Here is a 21,003-nt window from a genome sequence, read left to right as displayed (position 1 = left end):
TCCTTCCCCCCCCCCCCTCTGGGGGAACTAAAAAACTATTAAAAAACAAGATGAGCGAACTGTTTTACACAATAGGAGTATATCATTGTATCTTTTCTTATTTTATAATTAAATAATTAATTATATATTGATATTGACAGATTGAGATAAAACAAAAAATCCACTAAAAATACCAGTGGAAATTTGCATAGATATTTATAAATCAAGAATATTTATTTACTGTTTACAAATCCTCTATATATTGTAAATACAATTTAATATCAAATTTGTTAGACAGAAAACTCTGTTTTTCCACTTTGTAAATTTCAAAATAAATATCATTTTTGCAAAAATATTAGTTTTTCTTATTAAAATACGAGAACAGTGAATGTTATTATGTATTTGATTAAACCCTTGCCATCCCAGTTTCCAACTTTAGATGGTTTTGATAAGCTTACAATAAATAAACATTTTTTTGCTTCATAGCTTCTCATGTCATATTAGATTATCTCCAATTGGAGATAATCTTAAGCTTTAACACCAAAATAAAAAAAACATAGTACTCGAAAAATTCAGCATTTTTTGCAAGAAAATTTTTATCTTAGCCTTCTTCAATTTATCAAAATGTTTAGTTCCAAAAATCGAAATTTAGACCCATTGACAATCTTAAGATATGATGTGGAGAAATCAAAATTGAGGAATCGAAAACTTCCACCGTAGCTCATCTAATTTTGATTTTATGTACAAGTATAAATAAAACAAATTAATCTGATTCATCTTAGAAATTTAAAACATTTTTGTTCTTCTTCATGTGCCTTAATGAAACTAAATTATGATTTAAAATATAAAAGATTTCAATATTGTAATTTAAATTTGTTTGGATCAGACATGAATCTAATGTTTGCAAAGTTAAAAATTTTATGGGGTAAAGGTTTAAGATTTATTAAATTTTTTTTTAAATGTTGAAAGAAATAATAAAAAAAAACATTTTAAAAATATGTCGAATTTTTAGCATATAACACTACCCGGCTACCCATGAGTGTCCACAAAAAAATGTCAGCCCATTCGGTTCAGTCGTTTGGCCGGCTTTTGGCAACATATATAGAATTGTCTTGTTTTATTATATAGATAGATAGATGACTGCGTTTAATGTGCATTTTAATATCAAAGTCTGTTTTGTAATATATGTATATATCATATTCATTTCTTATCAAATTAAATTGGAAAAATATTTCCATTTGTGTAATGGGTGCACTATCAACTTTATAATTATGAAGTGCCCGTGTCCGATATTTTTAAGTCTGAGTGGCTGCCCGTGCCCATCACCTCATCAAGACAAACGTCAACCTTCTTTGATAATTGTATGATTTATTTAACAATAACCACTAAATTCTCCAAGCCCTGGCATTTCCAAAATGTGGTCTGCCTCTTTTTTGTGCTGTCAATATCACCCGAGGTATTTAGAATTCTGTTTAGACAATAAAATTTACTTCTAAAATTATGGTGACAAATAAATGCAAAAAATTGTCTTGCTATTGTCATGTTTCGTGAGACACCCTGTATATGAGCTGTGTAAAAATTATGCTTTTGAATTTGTTAGACAAATAAACGCAACTAACACTTAACAGATGGGAAAGAGGAGTAAAATATATTTATTAGGGTAGGGGGGGGGTATGCCATGAGGGTGCATGCAAGTCCCACGTATCGGAAAACTTTTCCAATAAAATTAACCTTATCCCTAGATTCCTGTCGTTTTTAGAAAATAACTTAAAATAACTCTGAGGCTGTTTATGACAATTTTCGAACTAATTCACATGCCCCTCATTTAGGCTGAAATTGAGCCTTTTATACATACTGCCAGCCTCAAACATACTGCCTATAAAAGTCTTATTTTACCTTTACCTGATAAAATCTTTATGTAGACCTTCTTCCGGTCATTGGACTTTTGCACTGATTCCTTTAAAGAGAATTTGCACATTTTTAGTTTTCAATTCCTTTTTTTAAAATATTCTTGCATATTTGAATTCACTGTGGTACGGGTTTTTGAAAAATGTATAACTTTTCATATTTTGCGTACTATTTTGTTTTTCCACATTTTTGGCTATAATTGAAAAAAATATTTGAGACTTTGCAAATTTGCAATTTTTGCAGATTATTAAGAGGAGCCCAAAAGTGTATCAAATATATGTTATAGATTTGTATCACAATAAGGAAATAGATGGGGAGGCGACCTGCGCCCCCCCCCCCGGATATTTTTGGGTACCAGACGCCATTGGCCTGATGATTCAGGTCTCGTTGAAAATTTTATTATTGTTCAGTTTACGATTTTATTAGAGCGATGAATGCCGCAGCCCCCCCTGTAAACTATGTATTAAAGATCCTATATACATACATACATATGTAGGTCAGAAACAGGGGCGTAATGAGGAATTTGTCCGGGGAAGGGGGGGAGGCTAATTGTTTTCTGTCCAGGGGAGTTTAGCATTCTATGGGGCCTAAAAAACGAGGAAACCATGATTTTCAATGATCCACAGCTCCTCTTGAATACGCCTCTGGTCAGAAAACCCTTAGTCAAAAACTTAATTAGTTCTGTTTCTATTCTAACAGTAGCCCGAATGATAAAGCATCAAAGAAGACGACTGAGCAAATGCCGCTGATCTCGGTCCAATTCTTCCTATTTCTTGTTCTTAGTTTCCTTTTCCGCTAAAATCATATGTCAGTCAAATTGCAGCTGCACCTCAATCAAAGTGAAACAAAAAAATTTTAATTGCAAGACTAGACGTGAAAGTCTGTTCAGTGAAAAATGAAAATATTATTTTAAGATTGATCTTATTTATTATTGTTATATCACATTTGTTTTTTCGTTTCTTTTTAAAGTTTATTTAGTTACGTACATGTTTCACGATCACAACGTTTTAATAATTTCGCCATATTTTTTTAACCCCCCGGACCCCCTTTGAAGTTCGGATTTGGACAGGTTTGGATTATGATCATTTTCAGCTGTATCCTAAGCCCCTGAAGTTTAAAATGGCAGCCCTGGCTCAGGAATCTATTTGGTTTAACAAGTCTCAATGCGATGACGCCGAAAGAATGTATTTCGAAAAGCTTTCAGGGGCAAAGGTAATTTAGCTTTGTTTTCCTTTGTTATGAAATTCAACATTTATCAAGAATGTTGAATTTCGAGGAACATATTTATTTGAATTTCATTTGGTTTTCTTAGTTCCGTTTTATTTTGTTTGTTTGATAAGACACACACACCATGATAAGACCTGGTTTTATACATACACATATTTAACCTCCGATAAGACATCCTGGTTTTATATATACACATATTTAACCTCCTTATTATCATTCAGTTAGTCCTAACCCCTGTAGACTGCGTGAAATCATGCCTAAAAAGATCCGGAATAAGAGAAGCCGGAGAAGGGGATTGAAACCTAAATCTGTCAACACTGAACCTTGCTCTGAAGCCAGCACTGAGAAATCGGAGCAAACTCTTCTAAACTCTTCTGATTCGGTTCCAACTGTGTCTCCTGAGCAATCTGAGGACGAATGGCAGGAACTTGTTGAGCAAGTAGAATCCAAAAATATTCAAGAAGCTTCTTCTACCAACAAACCTGAAATTGAACCTAATAAAATTTTGGAAACCGGGAGCAAACCTGATTTAGGATTTTTCGCTAACGCATCAGACCAGTGTAAAATGAAAGAAGTGCACAATCAGTCTGCCTATCCTTCCAAAGGGGTAGCAATAAATCACCCTTGCCCCAGGACAAAAGTTCTACCCTCCGAAATCAACAAGCAAATGTACAATGAACACCCTCTGCCTTACAAATCAGAAATGTCTATTTCTTCAGCTCTGGTTAAACCAATGCCCACGGTTTGTTCAGCACATGACCCTAAGCCCTGGCTTGCTACCGAGTTTCTTCGCTATGATGTAACTAAACTTCAGGACGTTGAGAGAGCTTTCTTTGAACATAAATATAAGGTTTGACTTGTTTTGCATGAAATTAACTTTTTGTTTGATTTACATCAATTAATCGAGTTGAAATTTTTTAAACATGACCCAAAACAATTGATCTTTAATTGATCAGAGGTCTGCCCCGGTTGAAGATGATAGCGCTCATTCAGCAGCTGATAAACCTGCTTCTAAACCAGACAAGAAGGAGAAGAAAAAGGCTGGTTCCTCCAAGAAAGAAACGAAACCTGTGGAGAAGGTTTGGAGTAATAAAGCCGATTGTGATGACGCTGAAACAAAACTTCAGGAACGATTGGCGCAGGTATTTGCATGAGTGCATTTATTTAAATCTTCCTTAGCTTGGTGTCATAATTTTTTTTTTTTGTTACTTCAGCCTGAATATCGCAACCCTGCCAACGGAGAGTGCACTTTCATCATGTTGAAACCCGACGCCGTGCACCGCGGCCTGGTCGGAACTATAATTTCACGCTTCGAATCCCGTGGATTTAAGCTCCTTGCCGCCAAGTTCATGAGGGCTAGTAAACCTCTGTTGGAGACTCATTACTCCGACCTGGCCAAGAAAGGATTTTTTCCTGAATTAATCCGGTACATGGGTTCTGGTCCTGTAGTCCCTATGGTGTGGCAGGGACTCAATGCTGTCAAGCAGGGGAGAGTTATGCTTGGAGCAACTAATCCTAAGGTTTAACCCATCTAATTTTCAGATTGAAAGGGGTTAATGTCATCTAAATTTTCTAAAATTGGTGTTTCTTATTTTTAAGAAAATCCAACTTTTTCCAATTATTAAATGTTGAATTTGGGTAAAATGAATTGAAATAAGGTTAAGATGATTTTTATGTTCGGATTTTTGTGAACAAGTTCTTGAAACAAATCTTTATGGTTCAAAGTATCAAATGTCGAGTTTTTATCTTATAAACAATGTTCTCCATTTGTTTACACGTTAACCCGGGATTTTCTTGAATAATTAATTGAATGATTAGTAACAACCTTTTCTGAAATGGGTTGAGTCTATAGGATTCTGCTCCCGGAACCATTCGTGGTGACTTCTGTGTCGATGTTGGTCGCAACATCATCCACGGGAGCGACAGCGTCGAGTCCGCAGAGAAGGAGATTAAGCTGTGGTTCACCCAGCAAGAGATCTCCAGGGAGGATACACGTATACAAATTTCTTGCGTGAAATCAAACTTGAACCATATGCATTTTACGGCATTGGAAATTTTTTATGTAAATAGCTGGAAACCTTGTATTCTGAATGTGAGATTAATTCCTTATCCCTTTCTTTTGTAAATCTGCAGATTAATTAAATCTTTATTCGATATCTCGCATGGTAATCATATCCAGTCAGGGGTTGAAGGGAGCTTTGATCAGGAAGGAAAAAACTAATGAAGAGCATTAATCAAATATTAAGTGGTCACAGTTGATTAAGTTTAAGGGATCAGGATTTTGAGTATCCAGCACATAAGTAGCTAGCTTTGGTCCCAGTTATCAAAAATGTCAAATTGGGGGTTAGTTCGTTAAGCTTAGTAAATGCGTACGCCCTGAATTTATTTATTTAGTTTTAAAAAAAATTCTAGCGTCAATATTTCTATATATGCGTATACTAAGCTGGAGAAGTTCGCAAACAGAATGGGTTTATGAGGAGGAGGAGTTAAAAGGAAATTATTAAATTCAGAAAATTAATAAAAACTTTAAAGTTTTCTCACGTTTTTTTTTTTCATTAAAAAGGATGGTTTATTGCGTTTTTTCTTACTTAAAATTTAATAAATGCACAGGTTCCCTGGCTGAACAAGTAGGTTTTTTGAACGTGTTTCAACTTATTGTTTTATTATTTTTTAACCTCTGTTTCCTGTCCCGGGACTACAGGATCTTATTTAGAACTAGACATTTAACCCCATTTTATTAATTATTCCTTTTCAAGCTGCACAAGACGAGGAGTCAGGTATCTGTGTGAAAGTGTCCGATCAAACGAACAAAATAAAAAAATTTTAACATGACTTTATACGCATTTGAGATTTAATTATGGTGTTGCAAGATATCTATTCTAATTATACAAATTATCGTTCTTAAATTCTGATCTGGCTTTATTCATATTATGGGAAACATAGGCACAACTAGAGGTATTAGACAAAAATAGGCAAATTACAGGAACAGTGTTCAAGCAAACTAGAGAATTTATTAAGATAATGTAAAGATAACATTACCTGTGACCCTCTCCAGTCTTCACCCCGCCCCTTAGTTGCGCCTATGTTGAGTATTAGTCCCTACCCCTACTAACTAGCTACCCCTAGGTTGGTGGGCCGGAAAGCCTCTCAGCTCAGATTGCCCGGGCGAGACAACACATTAAAAACTCGCTTGAATGTGTGAGTAAATGTTTTCCTTAGCTTAAGCTACGTTGCTTTTTTTCAATCATCTGTCAAATTTATGTAAGCACAAGTGCCTTGCTCACTTTTTTATAAAATTGTCAATTTTTTTGCTAGAAAAAATTTAAAGATAGTTTTGGAATCTTCTTTTAAAGATCTAAATAACTAAAACATGAAAAGTAAAGTTTTGAAGATAATTAAATAATTATGAATTACCAAAGTTTTTTAGATTTTCATGTTTTACAGGTCACCCTGTACAAAAAAAATTCAAAAATTTAATTGAATATCATTTTTTCATGAGTACAATCAAGTTTTGTTTTGACAAGATCCGTCTAAAACAACTTCACTAATAGTTACTGGTCTCGTCACTAATGGGTTAACATAGCACGAGTTTTGAAGGTTATTTGAACCTAATATTGTTCTTCTTTCCCTATCCATGAATAAAGTATTTGGACTTTTTCTTCTTTCTCTATTTTTCCAACTGAAAATGATCAATCCAGAATATTTACATTAACCGTGTTAAAAACTTGATCTACGATTTTTGTCTTCAACATAATTTTTTGACCAGATTTAACGAAATGACGGAATTTTCAGGTCGACGGTTTAGTAGCAAACGTAGACGAAGACGAAATGGCACTTGCATCTAAACTGAGGTAAAATGTCAATTCTCGCCTTTTTCGTCTTTTCTACCCTTTTCGCCGAAATTGTTTCAGGTTTTAAAGTGATACCGTTTTGGACACTAAAACTTCAGACATTTATTTATTAAATATTATTGTTGTTAATCGAAATATTAGTCTTTTGACAATTAATCTCCGTCTATTTAGCAAAAATTATCTTAAAAATTCACCACCATACTAATTTATGACTGACAGAAAAATAGTTTTTATGATTTATGTATGGTATATGCCAACAATTCTATTTAAGAAAAATGTTCTTGGTGCAATTTTTGTTTCTTTTTCAACTTTTCTTGGTCGGTCAAACTTGCATCAATCTAGATTTTTTTTATAAAGAAAATTTATTTTTTATTCTGTTAAATTCTAAAACCTGGCCTACTTATTTTTGAGCTTTCGGATCTAGGAAACAACATACTGCGGATTTCCGGATCCATATCTCTATCTTTTGTGTTTAAATATTAATAGGTTACAATTTATTTAGTGCTCTTGAGCTTGAAAACAAGCAGTTGAAGAAGGTGACTGATGATCTGAAAAGTCTGATTCTGAGACTTGAAGGCCGAGTTACCAGCTTGGAGGGAGGGAAAGCACCCGCCGCAAAACCTGCTGCAGAGGTAAAAAGGGGTGTATATTTTCTCTTTATCTCCCCCCCTTTTTCTTCAACTGTTAAATCTGAGCAACCTCAAGAAATTTATCGTTGTCATTGAGGAAATTCGAATATTTATTAACTTTTTTTGCTGTTTATTTCGCATGTATTTTTGGTAGACCCTAACAAAGTACTTGTAATCTCAGGTGAACAGTTTTTTGACAACGGTTTAATTTGAACTGTTGTAAATCGGACACCTCTCTCTTTTAATGGAGCAATTTTAATTTTAATTCCCTTAAGGAACTGAATGCCAAATTTAAATGACCCGCCATGCTTAGAGGAGAAGGTCTGATTTACATCAGTACTCTTCAAGCATTGATTGAGGGCACAGAACTCGCCGTGTTAGTCTGGATCAAATTTTCTTTAAAATTGAAGTGAACTTATCATAGCTTTCGGATAGACAAATATTTATGTCTTGTGCCGGCTTCAAAAATTAGAATATCAATTCGTGTTCTCTGGTACTTCTAATTAGTAATAGATATTATTTTTAATAAAATTTATAAAACTGTTAGCAAATAAAGTATTCAACAATCTCATTCAATTCTGTAGAAATATAAAGATAAGTCGTTAATCCTTGATCAGTTCAAGGATTACGGGTACTATTGTGAATTGGGCACGCTACTCTTCAAAGGGAAGGTTGTGTGAAATTACGCCTACAGATTTCTTGTTGGATTATTATCGATTGTGTTGGTTTTCTTTAAAAACAGCTCTAATCATATTATCATATTATCGAGTACTTGTGGGAAAATAATAGTTCCAAAGAAATTTGGCACAAGTCGTATGACAATGTTTATCAATTTAAAATTAATTGATCCATCAAGAATGAAGCTGATCTATTTTCTATTCACAACGCTGATTTATTTAAAATTAATTGATCCATCAAGAATGAAATTGATCTATTTTCTATTCACAATGCTGATCTATTAAGATTGATTGAACTGTCAAGGATGAGATTGATCAATGACTTCACAATGGTGATCTTTTTAAGATTAATTGATCTATTATGGATGAGATTTATCTATGAATTTATAATGGTGATCTATTTAATAATAATTAATCCATCAAGGATGAGAATGGTCTAATATTGATTCACATTTGGTGATTCTATTCAAGATATATTGACCTATTAAGGATGATGATGATGATGTTGATCTGTTTGGATCTGATGATGATAATGAAGAGGTTGATGCTGAGAAGGCCAGAATAACGTAAGCTCATCGGACACATTTTCTTCGGGAGGTGTTCTTTCGTTTGCACAGAGCGGAATTTTATGTTTCGGATTCAATTTTAATCTGGGAAATTAATTGATTGTCAGGGAAAATAAACGAGACATTGAAATGAAGGACAATTTTTCATTTTTTCCTCAAATCTTCTGGGGGAGGTTTATTCTTAAAAATATCCAACAGTCAGGATACGACTTCCTAGTTAGGGTTTGAATATACGGGCAAGGGGGGGCAGACAATTAAACAATATTCATATTCAAGCTAAGTTTAAATTTATATATTACAGCGCTGAGGCACATTTAAATATTGTATTTGTATACAGTACCGAGACATTTATACAATATATTTGTCAGTGCTTAGGATCAGGATTCGTTGTATCCGTAAGATTTTGGCTTCCTGGATCCGGATCCGCAGAAATATACGGATCCACGGATCCGGATTAAAGGGGAAAAATATCAACAAAAAAACTGGAACAAAAAATTTACTCTCAAACCCCTAATCTGAACTATTGAAAAAAAGAGATTTATAAATATTTCCTTAATGGTTTTTAAAGTTTAAGCAAAAAAATAAGACATAAGTTTGAAAATTCTGCATTGTTAACAAGATTCAGTAAATTTTATGAAAATAACCTGGATCCGGATCCGCATCAGAGTTAAATTGATCCTAAACACTGGTATTTGTACAGTTATGAGACATTTATACATTTTCTTTGTACAGCGCTGAGCAATATTTATACATTGTATATGTACAGAACTGAGACATATTTACACATTGTTTTTGTACAGTGCTGAGACATATGTATACATTGTATTTGTACAGAGCTGAAACATATTTATACATTGTATTTGTACAGCGCTGAGGCAATATTTATACGTTGTATTTTTACAGCGCTGAGACATATTTATACATTGTATTTGTACAACGCTGAGGCAATATTTATACATTGTATATGTACAGAACTGAGACATATTTACACATTGTATTTGTACAGTGCTGAGGCAATATTTATACATTGTATTTGTAAAGCGCTGAGACATATGTATACATTGTTTTTGTACAGCGCTGAGACATATTTATACATTGTATTTGTACAGTGCTGAGACATATGTATACATTGTATTTGTACAGAGCTGAAACAAATGTATACATTGTAATTGTAAAGCGCTGAAACATATTTATACATTGTATTTGTACAGCGCTGAGACATATTTATACATTGTATTTGTACAGTGCTGAGACATATTTATACATTGTATTTGTACAGTGCTGAGACATATTTATACATTGTATTTGTAGAAGCGCTGAGATATGCTTATACATCGTATTTGTACAGCGCTGAGGCCATATTTATACAGTGTATTTGTACAGCGCTGATGTTTATACATTGTATTTCTACAGCGCTGAGACATATTTATACATTGTATTTCTACAGCGCTGAGGCAATATTTATACATTGTATTTCTACAGCGCTGAGGCAATATTTATGTATTGTATTTCTAAAGCGCTGAGAGGCTGAAGGCCTATGCAGAGAAGAAATCTAAGAAGCCAGCACTCATCGCTAAAACCTCTGTTCTCTTCGACGTCAAGGTAATTATACATTGATACATCTTTTCTGAACGCAGGCCGGAATTTCTGTTTCAATTCCTTCAGCAACCAATTAATCGATTGTCATAAGGGTTCAAAATCAGGGGTCCATATAATGCCATCCAATCTTATCCCAAATGTTGATTGGTTGATATTTGGGGCAGCAATTAACCTTTTTATCGTGAACACCACAAATGCAGTACGCATTTCTGAAGTGTATTGCACGTAAACAAAAAACTTACCAAAGTTCACAATGACAATTACACAGAAAGTGTAATTTCATGCCCCTAAATGTACTTCCAACTCCTTTCTCATTTGGGATCAGAAATGGAATATTTATATCCTTGTTAATAATGAAAATTAACTGATAAAATGCCTGTTCATCGCTGTATTTGGGGAAACTAATAATAGGGAAAATAAATCAGTTTTTGGCTCTTCAGTATCAGAAGATGATAATCTGCATTTTGATGTAATTTGTCCTTTTTATCCAAAGCAACAAAAACCAGTTTCATAAAATGAAAATATAAACCTCTGCACTTCAATTAATGCTGTTCAAAGTAGTTCACAATTTTCAATTTTTTCTTAAATTAAATTATTAAATTTTGTTTTATTTGTCTATTTGTTTAATGGTACCCGAAGTTTAAATTGTTTCCCTTGAACCCGTTTTAACGGTTAGGTCTGAAAAAATTGATTTACTTAATTCACTTAATTGAGAGCAGTTTAAAGTAATGCACAATTTTCTAATTTTCTCAACGTTAAATATTTTTTTAGATTTTTTGATCGAATAACCTGTTCATTATTGCCTTGACTTGTTTTGTTGTTTCCCATGAACCTATAAGTATTAGGTTTCAAGAAATAGATAAATATTTTAATTTAATTGTTAAATTCTGATTATTTAGCCCTGGGACGATGAGACCGACCTCGACAAAATGCTGGAGTGCTGCAAGAGTATTCAGATGGACGGTCTGGTCTGGGGAGCCAGCAAGAAGGTTCCAATCGGTAAACAGAACATGAATATTGTGCAAGCAGAGCTGGAAACTGTTCATTACTTTATCTCGATGTCCACTGTGGGCACGTACAAGGACTAAAGCTAGATCTCTTCATTTCAGTTTTTCCTTCTGGGTACAATTAATATGCAGGGCATAGAATTGAGATTAAATGGTGATCAAGCATTGATTTTAATCAAAAACTCGAGTTCCCAGCTCTGAACAAATTTAATTTTGACAAATACTTGACACATCCGGCGTCATTAGCACACGTCGTTGCCCGTGCTCCTCTGATTCAGTTTGCTTGGCTGCTAATAGACTGTTGGATTACACCCAAAACTATGCGACTTCAAAGACTGCATGAAACTCTTAAATATGACAATTACAAGGTTAATTTATGTCTTCTTCCCTACAGTGCTTAGGATCCATTTAATTTTGATGCGGATCCAGATCCGGATCCTGGATCCGCACTGGAAAAAAAAAGGATCCGGATCCAGGTCATTTCTGTAAGATTTACTGAATTTTTTTAACAAAAAATTATTTTCAAATTTTTTTTTTGCTTATTTTTATCCTAAAACTTTATTAACCAAGTTCAGATTTTTTTTGCAGTTTTTGGTAGATATTTTACCCCTTGGATCCGGATCCAGGAAGCCAAAATCTTGCGGATCCAACGGATCCAGATCTTAAACACTGATTCCCTAAATATCGTCTTTACTTATTTAATGATGGCAAAGAAAATCGAGTTTATGGTTCCAGGGAATCATAGATTTAAGGAGGACAGGCTGAGTATATTTCGTATTGTCTCTTGAAGTCAACCTTTGTGGGTTATGTGCAGATCCCTCATTCTTATTTTCCTCATTTCCACAATTTCTCAGCACGCTACAAATAATGCTTGCGTCGCAATAATTTATGTGAGGGAAACTATACTAACATAATTTACCCTGGACTCGAAATCGAAGGAAAAGAGATCTTGTATTTTTAAATGTTCATTTTCTTAATTTAAGCGGATTTTACCACGATTCGGTTATTCATACTTAAAGGCTTCTTGTCCTCAGTACTGTATTTGTTTAGGTTACGGAATCGAGAAGCTCCAGGTTATGTGCATTGTAGAAGATGAGAAGGTAATATTCCGGGGGTTTAACATTTTCCTAAAATGATTTTCAAGAACCAGAACCAGACACCTAATTTTAAGAATGAGAGGTCCTTATCGCCAAGCCAGTTCATAGGGGAATGTCCACATTTCCATACAAAGGGGGGGAGGGGGGGGCTTCTGGCTTTGTTGTTAAGAGATATCTCTCTGATTTTTGGCATGCAGGCCTGAATTGTGATATAGTTTTTATCAAAAATCCAGAATTGAGTTTCCCGACCCAATGTTTATGACTTTAGACACCCCACTTGGACCTAACGCAAAGGTTTTGAAAAAAATGACCGGAAAATGCGGGGAAAATATAGGGAAAAATTATTTTCCCCCAACTTTAGTCTTTGATTTAAAAACTAGATTACAACTCAGTTATGCATGCAAAAAATCGGAGAGAAATCTCTAGTAGTAAAATCAGAAGGCTTCTTTGGCCTTGGGGGAAAATGCGGGAAAGGGGGGAAATGGTATAAGGAGAGGGGGAAATGTATTATAAAATCCAGAATTGAGTTTCCCCACCCAATGTTGATTACTTAAGACACCACACATTGACCTAATACAAAGTTGTTGAAAAAATGTCTGAAATGTTGGAAAATTAAGGGAAAAATTATTTTTCCCTCACTTAGGTTTTTGATTAAAAAACTAGATCACAATTCAGGCCTGCATGCCAAAGATCAGAGAGATATCTCTAAAAACAACATCGAAGGCCCCCCCCACACTTTGTATGGAAATGTGGACATTCCCTTTAATCACCGATTCAAACCCTTCCTGACTCTTTGGCTTTGAATTGGTGGTTCATATTTGAACCGGCTGTAGGTAGTTAAAAGATGTAGCTCAAATTCATTAAATTTGGTCCCTGGTTACAATATGTATCGTACACACTAATTGAAAATTACGGTTGCAAATTGGGGTTAACGATGACATTAGACATTCCAGTGGCCGAATTTAAAGAATTTGAGCGGCGGTTTAAATTTAAGCCGCGGTTTAAATATGGTTGGTTCCACTTAAAGTTGTATCAAATGTTTCAAAATTTAAGCCGGCGCTGAATTTAAACCGGGGTTTGGCGGATTTAAACCGCGGCTCAAATTCTTTAAATTCCATCTCTGGTTGAGGTATCATTAAAACTCTAGAATATCCGAGTTCAAATAAGATTAATATTCGTACAATAAAGTGTTCAAGTAAGGGCTGAAAAAAAACATATTTTGGTACTTGGCACATAAATTCTGAGTCTGAGTTTTCCTGACAGATTTTCCCCTTCAACATTTTTTGTTTTTATTAAAAAAGTAGGAAAAGAAATTAAAAAGTGCTAACAAGCGCGCCATTTTTTGTTTTAAATTTTGAAATTGGCCATCTCCGATTTTGCTGAAAGTTTATGCTTAACTTGGTGTTTTGAAAATGTAAAACTTATTTTTCCTTCATGAAAGAGACTGTCTCTTTCTTTGGAATGGCACTTGTTTTAAATTTCTGCGAAATCGTAGATTGTCTTTTTTTTGCTTAACTATGGCCGTGGAATTGTTTATTTTACTTTATTTGTAAAAATGTCAACTACCAAATATAATATTTAATTAAACCGTTTGTCCAGGTTTCCATTGAGGAGTTGGGAGAGAAGATCGAGGAGTTTGAGGACTATGTTCAATCTGTTGATGTAGCCGCCATGAATAAGATCTAGTTCATTCAACTTTTATTGTTTTATTTCATTCCAGTGAAATTTTACTCCTAATAAATCTTCAACACACTATATATATTGATTTACTTTATTTAAAAACTAACATTACTAACGTGTTTATGAGACTTACAACTTGTATTTTGATAATTTTGAATAATTACAGGATGCTCCAAAAAAACTAGAGTTCTTAATCATAGCTTGATTTGTATAATTTTAGTAACATTCTTTAAGTATGGTCATTGGTAAGATTTTGCTAAGGCATTTGAGTAAAATATTTTAAGTTTGAAGGTTTTTCGGTAAATTTTTTAACATGCTAATTTATATAGTTTAATGGGTTTTTAAGAAAATGTTTCATTTAATTATATCGAAGACTTGAGATTTTTTTTTTGTCCTTATAGGTAAAAAACAATAAGAGGAGATTATAATGCGGAGGTTTGGATAGAGGGAGGGAGTTCCCGGACGCCATGATGTAATTTTTGATTTAAACAATACCTTTCTTAATAAATATCAAGATTCGAAGAAATTATGCCAATTTTCTAGGTTTTGGATCTACAATAAAGGTAGCGCTTAAATCAAAGACTACGAAAGATGATATTTAATTCATTTGTTTTAAATATTTTCCTTTCCGTGTAAAGATTGTTTAGTTTTATATAGCTCTTAATCAGTCATAATTAGGCAATATTTAGTAATAATGTTTTATAGCTTTTTCTGTCAAATCCTTGATGGAGTACTGTCTGTTAAGCATGTAAAATTATATACTGACTGTTGAGGCGGACCGGGTCAACCCTTGACTCCTTTGACATTAACCCGTATTTAACACTTGATAATTTTTCCCTTGCACAAATGAAAAGATTTTTATTTTCTAAAAGTATTTTTTAAGTATATTGATGCGTACGGGTGATTATATAAAGAATTTTATATCTGAATCTTATATACTATAAATATGTTAAACATAAGGAGAGTTCTTAAATTTTTTAATGATTATAAGGAACTTCTATGAATCTCAAATCAAGTTAATTTTATAATTTTTTTTTTGAGCTTCTCCAGATTTACTAATATTAATATTTATATTCATAGAGGACTATTGTAATAAGTAAAAGAAAAAATTATTATTGCTGTCACCTTTTATATCAATAGATCAGGGGATTATTATTAAACAAAACTTTACTGAAAAGTATGCAATTTTTCTGCAATGTATACAAAGGTTATACACCATTTCCAGAATAACCGTTTTTTATATTTGTTTAGAAGATTTGAATTTTCTAGACCCTAAACATTGGACCGCATCGAGAGTAACCTACCAAATATTAAAAAAAATTTACGAGACGATTATTCCACAAGAAATTGATCCGGAATAGGGTTTCTATCTTAATTCCGTTGCGGGGAACTACGCGGAATTGCGCGCAACTGTTTTGTTATTGTGCGGAATAGGTACCGTTGTGCATCAAACATGGCTCTCTGTACTTGAAGGACCACTTCTACAGTCCTTTAAAACTTATTGATTGGGAATGAGAACTTCAAAATTTAAAGATCTGCTTTATTCTATTTTTAAATTTGTTTTTGTCTAATATCTACAGGGTGTCCCAATAAACATGGGAATTCAGTGACGAATTCGATATCGTCTTTTTAAATAATTCTTTGATTTAGTATAGTGATACCTACTGAGAAAGCCGTAATCTGTAAGAGTTTCGCTCTGCTATGTTCACATTTTGTTTGTTTATGTTTTGACTGCATACGGTTGTATACAGACAAAGTAAACTTGTCCGTCTTCACTGTTCATCTTGCGGAGATATTATAGACACATCTTTACTGCCATTTACTATTTTCATTAAATAAACTCTAGCAGACATAATAATATTATGGTCTTATAAATTAGGTATTACAATATGCTAATTCACAACAAAGACGATATCGAATTCGTCACTGAATTCCCATGTTTTTTGGGACACCTTGTATAATATATACATATGTACTTAAAATATTTTTTAAAAAAAACTAACATTATAAAATAAATTCAAAATAATTAAATGTTTCTAATTTGAGCATTAGATTTTTTATGCAAAACATATAGTAATCAGAAATTAAAACATTTGTGCTTTTTTGCTTTATTTATCAATAATAGTAATTTGAAGTAGTACTTCATTCTTGATTTAAAGGTTTTATTAATATTCACATTAAAGCACATAATTTGATGCCGTTTAATAACTTTATTTACAATTTTGAAAATTATACCGTGCCAGGATTGATTTTTACCAGTCATGTATATTTTTACACAAAGCAATTAAAGATTTTTCTTTCTTTTATTCTGTTGTAGTATACATATTTCTGATGATAAATAACTACCAGAATATATGTTGTAGTATACATATTTCTGATAATAAATAACTACCAGAATATATGTTGTAGTATACATATTTCTGATATGTTGTAGTATACACATTTCTGATGATAAATAACTACCAGAATATATTTTGTAGTATACATATTTCTGATTATAAATAACTACCAGAATATATGTTGTAGTATAAATATTTCTGATAATAAATAACTACCAGAAAATACGTTGTAGTATACACATTTCTGATGATAAATAACTACCAGAATATATTTTGTAGTATGCATATTTCTGATAATAAATAACTACTGGAATATTTGTTGTAGTGTACATATTTCTGATAATAAATAACTACCAGAATATATGTTGTAGTATACATATTTCTGATAATAAATAACTACCAGAATATATGTTGCAGTATACATATTTCTGATAATAAATAACTACCAGAATATATGTTGTAGTATACATATTTCTGATAATAAATAACTACCAGAATATATGTAGAAGAAATTGGATTGACAGTGAAAGAAAAAAAATGAGAAGACGATAAAGATATTTAGATATTTATAAAAGAAGTAGTAAGGTTACAAGGTTACAAGGTTACAAGGTTACAAGGATACAAGGTTACAAGGTTACAAGGTTACAAGGTTACAAGGGTACAAGGTTACAATTGGGTTCCATCACCAATTTTTACCTGAATTCAATTTTAGTAGCTTTTTCCCCTAATCCCTTAATTTTGGGGTCACCTTGAATGTTCAAAATATGATATAAAAATATAAGAATTAAAGTAAGACAATGTTTATGTTACCCATAAAACTAGAAAAAATAAAAAACAACTTTTTGACTCAAAATGTTTGATGAACATGAAACACAGCAGGTGTGCAAATACTAAGTTGATTTACACATTGTAAAAGCAAAGTTTGCTTTTACAGATTGATTTAATGTCGTCTTCCTATATCAAAACAACTTATTACACACACAAACTCTTAATATTTGGCAATCAGTGACTTTTTTCACAAAAGCCAATGGAAACATCTCTTTAAAAAATATTATGAAAATTAGAGATAAAATCAGACAGTCAAAAAGTCAAACAGCGTACACAAATTTAAGCTTCAAAAGAACCATTCAAGAATCTGAATTCTTATGAACACGAAATGGATCCTAAGCACTGCTATTTATAGAAATTATATTTATGAAGAGGAAGTGATCTACCAGTCTTCTCCTCTATCCTCTTGCTAGCAGCATCTATAACAAGTTTAAACAAAGCTTGATGATCAAAAGAATATAGATTTTCCTCAACGTGGTTCTTTCTCTGAAATTTTCCAGTGAGATGTTTCTTAATACACTCCAGTCTGTTCAGGTCGAGTTCTATCCCAAGATGGCCAAACAAAGCTTGTATTTCTTCTACAGGGTCATCTTTTAGATCCTCATAAAACACAAAGTAAACATCTTTCCCATATTCCAACCAATCTGAGATAAGCTCATACCAACGGTTGATTCCAACAAAAGCAAAGTCCTGGAATTCCTTTGAAAGCAAACTGTTCCTGTCTGCTGATGCTGTTTGACTACCCGTTTTGTAAAAGTTCCAGTAGGAAAGAATGGAATTAAATGGATTACGAACCACAACTATAGCTCTTCCTTGGAACAGCTCTATGTGTTCTCTTCTCCATGTAATGTTATACTGTCTATAACCGTATGGGTAGATGGCTCTGTGATGGGTCTTTTGAAGAATTGTAGACCCATCACTGAAATTCCTCAGCTCCCCGAGATGTCCAGCATCAGTAATTGACTTAGCAACAAATATGGACCCAGTATAGATCCCTGAGGCACCCTCAATCAGATATCTGATCCAAGTATTCCCAGAGCCAGGGTAGGAAGCTAGAGCTCTCATAGGGATGGTTCCTGGTTTTGCTATTCTCGTTACAAATCCTCCACATTCTTTATCTCCTGGCCAGGGGTAACTTGTATTCCAGATCCCCCATTTGAGTCCAGTTTTAGGTTTAGATGGAGCTGTGGGTAAACCAACTGAATATATAGACATCATAACCATCAAGGTACAAATAATTATTATTACAAGTTTTTGGTTTCCAGTCATTCTGCTTAGTTTGAACTACAGTAACTTCTGAAATATTTATACGTTATAATGGAAAGCTTTCAAAGTATGACAATATGTAATATTTATGCAATAATATGTGACGTATATGTCAATGTTTGTCCAATGATAAATACTTTGTAGGGATTGAATCAGTGGTTATAGAGACTTAGCCTAGGCAGTCTAGAATAAGACTTAGTCTAGGCAGTCTAGAATAAGATTTTCTACCTTTTCTTCATTTTCTAATTAAAAATTGGATCAACCATTTAAATTACATTATTTTGGTAAACATTTTTGACAAAATGTTGAGCAACGTTTTTCCCCTCAACTGCTAGAATCACATTTTTTATCGTTTGATTCTATTTTTTTAACTGCTGGTACCACATTTCTAAGAAACTTTGTTAAACCCTTTTTCTTTCAACCAATTGAATAATATCTTTTACAGAATCTTTTTTCTTTCAACCGCTGGTTGAACTCTTTTTGTGAAACTTCTTTCTTCTTTTATAAAAACTGAATGAACGATTTTTGGGAAAAAACTTTTTGGAAACGATTTTTCGTCTAAAAATTTTTTTTTAACTGAACGAATAATTTTATTGAACAGAGATTTTACTGAACGAATAATTTAACTAAAAGAATGATTTTACTGAACGATCATTCAGTAAGAACGATTGAATGAATGAAAAAAAACCGACCGAAATAGGTCCTTCACAAACAAGAAATAAACGAAATGAAACTTGTTGTCGACATCTAAGTCGACTTTTTGTCAACTTTTCAAGTCGACTTTTATTCCAATTTGAAACACCATTTTTTTACCAATTTTATACACTACTTTTTACCACCATTATTTAACCATATAAATGTTCATATACAGACATCCTTATGCGTCGCCGTTGAAAGAAGAAAAAGTTGAACCAGCAGTTGAAGGAAATTTTTTTATAATTGTAAGAAGAAAAAAGTTTCACAAAAAAAAATTCATCCAGCGGTTGAAGAAAATATTGTTTAAAAAAAATTTGATTCTAGCGGTCGAATGAAAACAGTTTAAACCAACTGTTTGCTTTTTTAATACAGTGATATCCACAAAAACTCTGAAATAGGAAGACGACTAGACACTTAATAATTCAATAAAATTGGCCTGTTTACACTTCACAATTACTGTGTCTCACTCTCATTGGATTGTTTAAAGTCATAACTTGAGTTTAAAAGTCGTCTTCCTATTTCGGAGTTTTCTGGTTTTCACTTTACGAAACCAATCGGTTCAAAGAAGAAAAAGTTTCATAAAAAGAGTTAACCCAGTGGTAAAAGAGTTAACCCAGTGGTAAAAGAGTTAACCCAGTGGTAAAAGAGTTAACCCAGTGGTAAAAGAGTTAACCCAGTGGTAAAAGAAAAAAAGTGAAAAAAGTGAAAAAAGTTTCTTCAAACTGTGGCGCCCAGCAGATGAAAAAATCTTATTCTACAGGGTGTCCTAATAAACGTGAGAATTCAGAGACGACCTTTGTATCGTTTTCGATCCATGAGACATTTTTTTATGTAAACAATTATTGCTATATTCCAGCTTAAACATGAAATATCGAAAACGCCATGTATTGAGATTTTTAAAATGTTGTCTACCATTTTTGTATCTTCAAAATTGACGGAGATATTGCGAAATTTGTTTTAAATTTATTTAAAAATCAAAATTGTCTCAAAATCTCATATCTTCATCATTTTTTAAGTTACAAGAAAGGTAGATCACTTTATGAACACCTCGGTAGACATACAGCCTCTTTATTTTGCTTTCTTTGCCATGAATAGATATCAGAAATCAAAGACGACTTTACAGTCGTCTCTCAATTCCCATGTTTATTAGGACACCCCCTACACTGCGTTAGTCTTAATCGATCGTTCACGCGCTCCCACAACTCCCGCTGAATTTTTATATACCATTGTTTTTTCTAAACAATGGTTGTTATATGCTTCGTTTCTAAGTAACAAATGAACTAACACTGAGGGAATAGAACATTGTCTTCGCCTCCTTGTAATGAAGAGATAAATAGTAAATAATCTTATAATAATCTTAATAATTATGACCTTAATTACTGTAATCGTGACAGAACAGTTGAGGTGAAAGCAGGGGTCAATATAATTCCCAAAAAAGCTGATTTTCTCGATCCCAAAATAATTTTTTGCCCCCAATTTTGAAAAAAAATGCCCCCAATTTTTTAAAAAAATGCCCCCAGTTAAGATTTTTTTTTCAAATTCCACTAACACATTTGCCCCAATGCCCCCAATTTTGAAAAAAAATGCCCCCAATTTTTAAAAAAAATGCCCCCAGTTAAAATTTTTTTTTCAAATTCCACTAACACATTTGCCC

General features: G+C 33.0%; 2 protein-coding genes across 4 annotated transcripts; one reads left to right on the top strand and one right to left on the bottom strand.

Moving 5' to 3' along the window:
- The first annotated feature begins 2,948 nt into the window (after positions 1–2,948).
- On the top strand, positions 2,949–14,297 carry LOC111716835 (uncharacterized). Of its 3 annotated transcripts, none has more exons than XM_023492331.1 (15): positions 2,949–3,099; positions 4,071–4,256; positions 4,329–4,634; positions 4,967–5,097; positions 5,558–5,607; positions 5,725–5,741; positions 5,871–5,891; positions 6,241–6,312; positions 6,907–6,965; positions 7,468–7,597; positions 8,761–8,837; positions 10,355–10,439; positions 11,336–11,435; positions 12,494–12,543; positions 14,140–14,297. In XM_023492331.1, the coding sequence occupies exons 1-15, from the start codon at positions 3,007–3,009 to the stop codon at positions 14,224–14,226; spliced, it is 1,464 nt and encodes a 487-aa protein (XP_023348099.1). In that variant the 5' UTR covers positions 2,949–3,006; the 3' UTR covers positions 14,227–14,297. The 3 variants fall into 3 exon arrangements, with proteins under 3 accessions (XP_023348099.1, XP_023348097.1, XP_023348098.1); XM_023492329.1 differs by lacking the exon at positions 2,949–3,099 and adding an exon at positions 3,249–3,964; XM_023492330.1 differs by lacking the exons at positions 2,949–3,099; positions 5,871–5,891; positions 6,241–6,312 and adding an exon at positions 3,249–3,964.
- Positions 14,298–16,421: 2,124 nt separating this feature from the next.
- Positions 16,422–18,679, bottom strand: LOC111716833 (WSC domain-containing protein 1). Its single transcript, XM_023492327.1, has one exon. It carries the CDS (start codon positions 18,654–18,656, stop codon positions 17,733–17,735), a length of 924 nt encoding a protein of 307 aa, XP_023348095.1. The 5' UTR covers positions 18,657–18,679; the 3' UTR covers positions 16,422–17,732.
- Between the last annotated feature and the right edge of the window lie 2,324 nt (positions 18,680–21,003).

The sequence above is a fragment of the Eurytemora carolleeae genome, unplaced genomic scaffold (genome assembly GCF_000591075.1).
Source record: "Eurytemora carolleeae unplaced genomic scaffold, Eaff_2.0 scaffold1598, whole genome shotgun sequence".
Classification (NCBI taxonomy): domain Eukaryota; kingdom Metazoa; phylum Arthropoda; class Copepoda; order Calanoida; family Temoridae; genus Eurytemora; species Eurytemora carolleeae.
Note: the sequence above shows the minus strand (reverse complement) of the source record. Positions and strands in the feature narration are given on the sequence as shown.

Bases quoted from the DNA above. Each gene is read 5' to 3' on its own strand.
- LOC111716835 (XM_023492329.1), top strand. From the start codon at position 3,368: ATGCCTAAAAAGATCCGGAATAAGAGAAGCCGGAGAAGGGGATTGAAA. The intron at 4,257-4,328 runs GTATTTGCATGA...TTGTTACTTCAG, and splicing joins TTCAGGAACGATTGGCGCAG to CCTGAATATCGCAACCCTGC. The intron at 7,598-8,760 runs GTAAAAAGGGGT...TGACCTATTAAG, and splicing joins CCGCAAAACCTGCTGCAGAG to GATGATGATGATGATGTTGA.
- LOC111716833 (XM_023492327.1), bottom strand. From the start codon at position 18,656: ATGACTGGAAACCAAAAACTTGTAATAATAATTATTTGTACCTTGATG.